Source organism: Electrona antarctica, assembly GCF_951216825.1.
Source record: "Electrona antarctica genome assembly, chromosome: 7".
NCBI lineage: Eukaryota > Metazoa > Chordata > Actinopteri > Myctophiformes > Myctophidae > Electrona > Electrona antarctica.
In genome coordinates, this window is record NC_136812.1 from 20,912,074 (window position 1) to 20,921,086 (window position 9,013).

At 44.4% G+C, this 9,013-nt stretch overlaps 1 protein-coding gene across 1 annotated transcript in view; it reads left to right on the top strand.

The window, feature by feature from the left end:
* The window catches only part of acbd6 (acyl-CoA binding domain containing 6), a 39,597-nt gene extending 33,254 nt beyond the window's left edge, over positions 1 to 6,343 (top strand). The window contains exons 7-8 of the mRNA XM_079506119.1: positions 1,818 to 1,848; positions 5,445 to 6,343. Coding sequence (XP_079362245.1) covers positions 1,818 to 1,848; positions 5,445 to 5,599 — 186 coding nt within the window. The 3' untranslated portion in view covers positions 5,600 to 6,343. The remainder of the gene's footprint in view (positions 1 to 1,817; positions 1,849 to 5,444) is intronic.
* Positions 6,344 to 9,013: the final 2,670 nt, after the last annotated feature.

The following is a 9,013-nucleotide window of genomic DNA, read 5'->3' on the forward strand; positions in this document are numbered from 1 at the left end:
GGCGCTATAATAACATTCCCAAAATAGGGATGCAATTTTGAGAGTGGTTAATAAAAGGCAGAAGTGATGTGTGTACACATTGCTACACGTACGTAAGTGACTATAGGTTGCAATTTGGCCGGCAACACTGTTGTCAGTGAGTGTTTTTGTCCTGAGCAAACTATGGCACGCGTTTCCTTTCCAGCCGTGCTTGATCTGCATCGGTGCTCTGTGATGCACCCAGAGGGAATAGCAGGCTCTAATCCAATCAGTAGGTCTCTCAAGTGCTGCCCCTCAGAGAGAGAGAGAGAAACGCAACAATAGGACCATTCTACACTCGGTCCTGCCAGGGAGGAGAGGAGAGCCCAATGTCCTTAAGGCTACATAGAAAAGAGTTAGCATTTAACTATGTTAAGTTACAGGTCTATTTTTACACCCGAGTTAAATTAACACTCAACTTTACTGTGTAGCGACAGAGGAAAGAGGGATGAAGATGGTGAGGGGAGCTATTGGAAAGACAGAAGCGAGGAGGCATAGGTATGGGCAGAAGAGGAGAGTACTAAAGGAGGGCTGGGAAGGAGAAAGGGAAGGAATATGTAGGAGACGAGGAGGAACTGGAAGGAAATAGAAGAGGAGGATAAAAGACGGGAATGGGAGAGGAGGAAATGGAGGGGAAGAGGAGGAGGAGGAGGGGGAGGTGCTGCTGCCTCACACAGAAACATCATGTGAGGATATGATATTAAATGGGGCAAAGGTGCAAAGACTAATGAATAATTTTGCTATAACAAAGATATTAACTCCTGTACAGTACTGTAGCCACGGTGACATTTTACTGCATAGGAAGAAAATGCTGCTCGCTGGTTAGGTTTTAATCTGTCTCTGAGCATTGGAAACTCCTGTGCAGTAGGGGGTCTTATACTCTTAGATTACAGGCAACTACGTGAGCATTTATCATCATTATGGGAGGACGGGACAGGCCTGAGTGGTGATTAAGAACTGAATTTCGTGTTGACGATGTATGTCATCCATTGTGTACGAGACACACATATACACAAATATATTATACGTGTATCTGTCACCCCGTGGCCTTGAATATCAATGCTGTTCAAAAGGCGCACACACACACACAGCATCATAGTCGCTCAACTCAGCTGCCTAAACTGTGGCTTCTCTGTGCTTTGTCCCTGAGCTATTGTGCGTCGAGGTCACATAGCATCCATGGTTAATTAATTTAGTATGTTATAAGACCCCCACCCAGCCAGCCAGCCACAGGTCAGGGCCTCTCACCATGGCCCAGTAAACAGAAACTATTCTGCCAGCTGATAACCAAGATGTTTGTGGTGAAAACGCTTGGAGCAATGCAAGAGTAGGTTGGAGACCCCAGACCCGCCTCTACAGTGTCAGCCCTGTGTCGATGGAGAAGCCCTATGACAGCAGCCTGGAACTGCAGATGCAGGATTTGGTAATGGATTTGGTAATGGCTCCACATGATGCCCTAATGTTCCAGTTCCAACTCGCAGTCAGAACTGGACGTCAACTACAAATTGAATGGTTTTGATCATGGGTCGCATTGGTTGTGAGATCAATATCTAATATTTTCACATACAGTAATCTTCCATTTGGTTCAGTGAAATCATTTTTTCTCTTGTCGGCAACAAAGACCATTCTTTTGTATTTACATTAATTGTAATTCTAATAGTTTAATATTTCTGCAATTGACACCCAGGACATAAACTAATTTGCTGTTTCTTTACCCTCTGGATACTCTACATTTTGTTTGTTACAAGAATAGTTTGAATCTGTTGAAGACAATTCTGTGTTTTCTATTTTCTTTACAGGATGATGAAGGACAGACAGCACTACATTATGGTAAGAAGGCTTTTATTACCTTATTCTCTGTCAAAGGTCCTTAATACCTAAATGGGTTTCACGACAAAAACTTTACGTTGAAAGGGAAAATTATGCCAAAGTTATTTATTCAGTCTAGTCAGATAGAAGTATCATCAATTCGTCAACTATGGACTTAAACTTAAATACTACTTGTTGCATGCCTTCAAAATTGTGAATTATGCTTTGTTTCAAGTTTGTACTAAACATTTTATTAAAAGGATCCCTGGCTAACAAGCCAAATATGCCTTACATTCTAATTGTCTTCTACAACAAATAATAAAAACACCTTAACTATTGTATATTTAAACTGTTTAAGTGCCAGGGGGTGGACACCAGTTTTGGTCCTCGGTGCCACCGAAGCCCATTATAAATAAAAGAAAGAAAATGTAATTCTATTGTGCATGTCATGTGCATGTCATCACCTGCACACCAGATTAGAGGGAAAAAAAGAATATATATATATATTATATTTAACTCGTCTTAACGCCCCTGGCAATCAGTGCATAATTAGATTCAGCTCGTCTTAACGTCCCTGGCACTTAAACAGTTTTAAGGTGACACCCAGGGGTCATTGATGGGGTTCCAGGGGGTCCCCATCTGATTGATAGTTAGGAACCAAACATACCCTTATGATTATGTAAATCCGTAAAAGCAACCAAATGAAAACCAGAGATGAAAAAAATAAATGAATTTATCAAATAGAGGTCTGTGGTCTTGGAAGAAAAGGTTGAGAATCACTTTTTCATCGTGCTTGTGTTTCTGTAAATAGCTGAATTATTCACTTTCTCTCTATTGGTCCTCTTCTCTATTGTTGTCTCTCTTTGTCCTCTTTCTATTTATAGTTATATCTGTCTCTATTGTTCTCTCCCTCTCTCTGTCCTCTGTCTCTCTGTCGTTCTCTCTTTCTCTCTCTCTGTCCTCTGTCTCTCTATCGTTCTCTCTCTCTCTGTTCTCTTTTTCTCTATCGTTCTCTTTCCCTCTCTGTCTCTCTATCCTCTCTCCCTCTCTCTCTCTCTCTCTCTCTCTCTCTCTCTCTCTCTCTCTCTCTCTCTCTCTCCCCCCTACAGTTGCTATTTCAGGTGCATTTCATCCATCAGAGTCTCTCCCATTCCTTCCCGTTTCCATCTCTCTGTGTCAGTTTGTGCACGTGTGTGCGTGTGCGTCTGTGTGCGTCTGTGTGTGTGTGTGTGTGTGTGTGTGTGTGTGTGTGTGTGTGTGTGTGTGTGTGTGTGTGTGCGTAATAATCACCAGGCCTCCCAGAGGAAATCAACAGTGCTCCTCAGACTCCCCTGACCCCCTCATGCCCCACTACACACAACTCCCTGAGGGGCGGTACCTGTGTGTGTGTGTGTGTGTGTGTGTGTGTGTGTGTGTGTGTGTGTGTGTGTGTGTGTGTGTGTGTGTGTGTGTGTGTGTGTGTGTGTGTGTGTGTGTGGACCATCTGTCCCCCAGCTTGGTGACCTCACGGTGGGCACGCGTCATATCGCCCACTTGTCTCAAGATACACAGATACTCACATACAGTACGATCACAGCATATATCACGAACACACACACATCACGTCATAAACACACGCATGGTCGCATGCGCATAATTTATGCCTACAAAAAATAAATAAATAAAGAACACACAAACACGCGTACACACACACACACATCGCTCACACACAAAGCTGAGGAAACCCTAAGGATGGGGCATAAAAAGATGACTAATAAACATAAGCGATGAACTCCAGGAGACAAATAGCAGAGAATGAAAATTCATTCCCACCTCTCTTTGCACAGGGCCACAGTCACGGGGAAGTGATTAATCGAGGGTTTACTGCTCACCATAAATTGTTCTCCTCCTCTATCGCTCCCCCGAGGGCCACACGCTTTTTACAGCCCAAGGCCTTGGCGAGACGCGAGACACTCGTGCACACACACACACACACACACACACACACACACACACACACACACACACACGCCTATACTTGTGAGGACAATCGTCATTTTAGGAGGCCGATTTTATTCAACGCCATCTTTACAATTTGTTTTCCATTTTTAACCCTGAATTTGAAAATAGCAGATCAACAAAGCTCACAGTGCATGGATGTGTTCAGAGCTATTTTCAGTGCATGACACTGGCGTGCAACCAAGTTTAAATCAGACATAACTGCATTCATTGCCCCTGAACCTAACCTCTAAATTGTCTAATCCTAATCCTAAACATAACCTGAATCGGTTCTTAATTTTAAAATCAACTCATCAATCAACCATTGTGAGGACCAAGAAAATGTTCCTCTCAATGTCTATTTCTCAAAGTCTGCTATTCTGCCAGGGACATTTGGCTCTCACAAGTGTAGTAACACAAGTAATGGAAGGAATAAGATGACAAGGATAGCTGGAAGAATAAGCCTGGGTTTTATTAGCTGATGTAGAAGAAAGACAACTAGATATGGGTGTCTACCGCATATAAATATGTAGTTGTGTATGCATTATATTTACACGCACGCACGCACGCACGCACGCACGCACGCACGCACGCACGCACGCACGCACGCACACACACACTAAACTGTGTAGTCACATCACACATTCAAATGTATCATCTCTCTCTCTCTCTCTCTGCCAGCCACCTCTGGGCATGAGGTTAAAAGGCCTGGCTGTCAATCAGTGTGGCTGCTGACATCAGCGATCATGGCGGAGCACAGAGACTGCTCTTTAAGAGGAGTGAGCGATTGACACAGTTAGAGGAGAGCACTCAGAGAGCGAGAGAGAGAGAGAGAGAGAGAGAGAGAGGAGGGGTGCATCGAGGGCTAGAGGTGCATCAGCAAAGCAAGGACCCGCTAACTGGGTTAAGAAAGTGCAAGCCCCTCTTCTCCACTGTTATATCCAGATAAGAGAGGCCCCTTTTAGCGGTGCACAAATTGCCAATGGGGCAGAAGTAAAGTGTTTGAGGCAACCGCAGGTCCCGGGCCATGTCACTGCCGGGCCTGCAGATGGGCTTTTCATTAAGTGCTGGACTATACATACTGTATAGTGTATTAAACTACGATAGTGATAATAAACTAATGAAGCAACTTCATTCAACTCTATTGAAACAATCAGTCTATCCCAGAACCATCAGACTGAATACTTAAGGAAACCTTGCAAGATATATATCTTATACGATATAGAAGTATATCGTAGGGTTGCAAGACTTTTGAGTTATATTCATCCATGAGTGGGTTGGGTTCTGCTGAACCCTTTTTCCAACACCGCGCTCAGATCGGTGAACCAATACCATCCACCAGCTGATCCATCCGGCACCCGCCCCTCTATGGCAGAAATCACGCTGGCTGTGCCAGGCTACCAGCCTACCACTGAGCTCGCCAGGCTACCAGCCTACCACTGAGCTCGCCAGGCTACCAGCCTACCACTGAGCTCGCCAGGCTACCTGAGCTCATTTTGGATTAGGCGTCTTGCCCTATAGGGAAATATATATTGCCATGTTTTGACGTTTGCCCCCCTAATTTGTTCTCTATTCTTTCCTTTGTTCCTCCCCATCCCTTCTCTCTTGTACCTCACTCTCCCGACCTCTCTCTCCTGTAGCATCAGCATGTGAATTCGCAGACATTGTGGAGCTCCTGTTGAAAGCCGAAGCCGACCCGTCCATCAAAGATCTGGAGGGCTCCCTCCCCGAGGAGGTCACCGAATCCAGTGCCATCTCCTCTCTCCTGCGCCAGTACACCGCTCCTAAAAGCTAGGCACCTTCCCCATCCAGCCTGCCCTTTGTTCCAGTCCTATATAGCCCTAACCGCTGCCATATTCAAAACCAAACCCCCGAAACCCTCTTTTAGCCCTCGAGAGACTCTTCAGCCCCACCGGCTATAGACCTGGGTTCAAGTGTTTTAGATAAAGTGATTTGATTCCACTTCCACATTTTTATTTATCTCATTGGAAACGTGTGTGTGAACATTGACTCCCCCCCCCCCCCAAAAAATCTATCAGTTACTGTACATGGAAATCATGCACATTATTGTTTAAGATTTAAATGTATTATAATACATAAACGCCTTACCCAGGTCCTAAACATCCACCCAAATCTTCAGTCTTGGTCAGCCCTCTGACCTTTAAAATTATGTCATTGCTCTGATACATTCCATTACAAGGAGTTCATGGATTTTCTTTTGTCATTTATCGCAATTAAAGTCTAAAACAAAGAGCAAACCCTGCTTCCATCTGGTTTCTTTTTTTGCTTTCTTTACTGGTGCATTTCCCTTGTAAAGTGTTGATAGATCGCTCATGCAGGTTTCAGATTATTCCTGTGAAATTGGTATCAAAAGGTGTTGTTATACACGCAAATGTTTTCCATGTTTCTGCAAGATAATTCACCAATTTTATCAAATGAGCCTAAACTGTATCCTGCAAAATGTATTGATTGCAAATAATTATTTACGGTATAAACTACTACTGGCCAACCAGCCACCCCACACTCACACGTCTATTGTGGTTCATACTGTCAACACAACCGCATTGCCCTCCATAACCTGACCTGGCTCTAGTATGTCACTTAAGAAAGATCTGGATGTTCTCCAAATAACCAACGCATAGGATGCCCCCAAATCTACTTTACTTGCCCTAAAGCCCCTCTCAGCACATTCTCGCTGTACCGACTCCTCTTCAGTGTGTGTGCGTGAGCGAGCGCGCAAGCACAGGGGTGCATACGTTGGTTAGCCATACTAACAGTCCGACAGGCATAAGTCTGACAACACCGTCGCTCCCGACATACGTGGCCGGTTACAACTAACCCGTGGCTGGTTAGAACTCGCTCGTGGCTCCTGACATGCGTGGCAGGTTAAAACTAACCCGTGGCAGGGAAATATATATTGCCATGTTTTGACGTTTGCCCCCCTAATTTGTTCTCTATTCTTTCCTTTGTTCCTCCCCATCCCTTCTCTCTTGTACCTCACTCTCCCGACCTCTCTCTCCTGTAGCATCAGCATGTGAATTCGCAGACATTGTGGAGCTCCTGTTGAAAGCCGAAGCCGACCCGTCCATCAAAGATCTGGAGGGCTCCCTCCCCGAGGAGGTCACCGAATCCAGTGCCATCTCCTCTCTCCTGCGCCAGTACACCGCTCCTAAAAGCTAGGCACCTTCCCCATCCAGCCTGCCCTTTGTTCCAGTCCTATATAGCCCTAACCGCTGCCATATTCAAAACCAAACCCCCGAAACCCTCTTTTAGCCCTCGAGAGACTCTTCAGCCCCACCGGCTATAGACCTGGGTTCAAGTGTTTTAGATAAAGTGATTTGATTCCACTTCCACATTTTTATTTATCTCATTGGAAACGTGTGTGTGAACATTGACTCCCCCCCCCCCCCAAAAAATCTATCAGTTACTGTACATGGAAATCATGCACATTATTGTTTAAGATTTAAATGTATTATAATACATAAACGCCTTACCCAGGTCCTAAACATCCACCCAAATCTTCAGTCTTGGTCAGCCCTCTGACCTTTAAAATTATGTCATTGCTCTGATACATTCCATTACAAGGAGTTCATGGATTTTCTTTTGTCATTTATCGCAATTAAAGTCTAAAACAAAGAGCAAACCCTGCTTCCATCTGGTTTCTTTTTTTGCTTTCTTTACTGGTGCATTTCCCTTGTAAAGTGTTGATAGATCGCTCATGCAGGTTTCAGATTATTCCTGTGAAATTGGTATCAAAAGGTGTTGTTATACACGCAAATGTTTTCCATGTTTCTGCAAGATAATTCACCAATTTTATCAAATGAGCCTAAACTGTATCCTGCAAAATGTATTGATTGCAAATAATTATTTACGGTATAAACTACTACTGGCCAACCAGCCACCCCACACTCACACGTCTATTGTGGTTCATACTGTCAACACAACCGCATTGCCCTCCATAACCTGACCTGGCTCTAGTATGTCACTTAAGAAAGATCTGGATGTTCTCCAAATAACCATAATCCATGTCAGTTAGCAGTAGATAGACTGCAATGCATGGGTAGTCTGTAGCATCAATTCAAATTACATTTGTATCTGTTCTTCTAAAGTGCCTGACGTGAACTGACACGTAATTGAGCTGTGCTTTTGTTTCTTGTTTTTTTTTCCCCCAAGATATTTTTGGGACATTTGCCTTTATTGACAGTGACAGTGCAGGGAGACAGGAAATGTAGATAAAGTAAGGGATGGTCCATCCGGCTGGGAATCGAACCAGGGACTCACTCATAGCATGTGGTACTATGCTCTAACCATTCGGCTATCAGGTCACCCTATTGAGCTGGGCCTCACCTGAAGTGAATTAAAACAGGACAGGAAACACTTTCTATCCAGGCCATGTCCTTTGCCAATTTAATAACCCATATTAGGAGAAGAGGCCCTTGAAAATTAAAAACAATCATGACATTTGGGCAGTTCTTTGCCTAAGTGCCCTCTCCATAGGAAAGATCTCCACCTTCCCCACACCATTTCCAGACTAGTCTAGTAAAGCAGTCTCCAGGAGTTGACAGGAGCCCTTTTGATTATTCAACCAAATCTGAGACATGATGATCCATGATGCCATAAAGAAGGAACCCCCCCCCCCCAACCTGTATCCATCCCCCTTCCATTGTTATGCATTCTATACACAGGCAGCCATTAGCCAGTTACCGTATTTCCAAAGCCTGTTTGGGACCCATGTGTTGTCTCCCTGTTGCTTCCTAAACCCTGTTATGCTGCCTTGAGGTAAGGGAGGGTGACGGCAGTTGTGTCTCTCCTGTGCTCGTCTGCGAGACTCTGACACTAAGCCCATTATGCTTCCATTATGGGGCCTCGATTCTCCTCTGAGCTTTTCGCTTTTGACACCGTCATCTCCCTCTCTAAACCGCAGACCCCCACCCCCCCAATACAGCTCAATGTGTAGTTATACTTTGTTAAAAGACAGTGTTGCACAAGGGAAACAACCAATCTACGAGCTCACAAAGTGCAGTGAACATGTAGATCGGCTATTGTCGGCATCAACATCGTACACAACAGAACATAAATTAAGCATCAACCATTCTATACTTAACGTTTATGCGTTTTACAAGTCGTCTGTCCCTCAGCCTCACTCATCTCTCTCTTTGTCTGTCTTTCATTCTCTCATTCTGTGTGAGTCTCTCTCTCCCTAACAGCA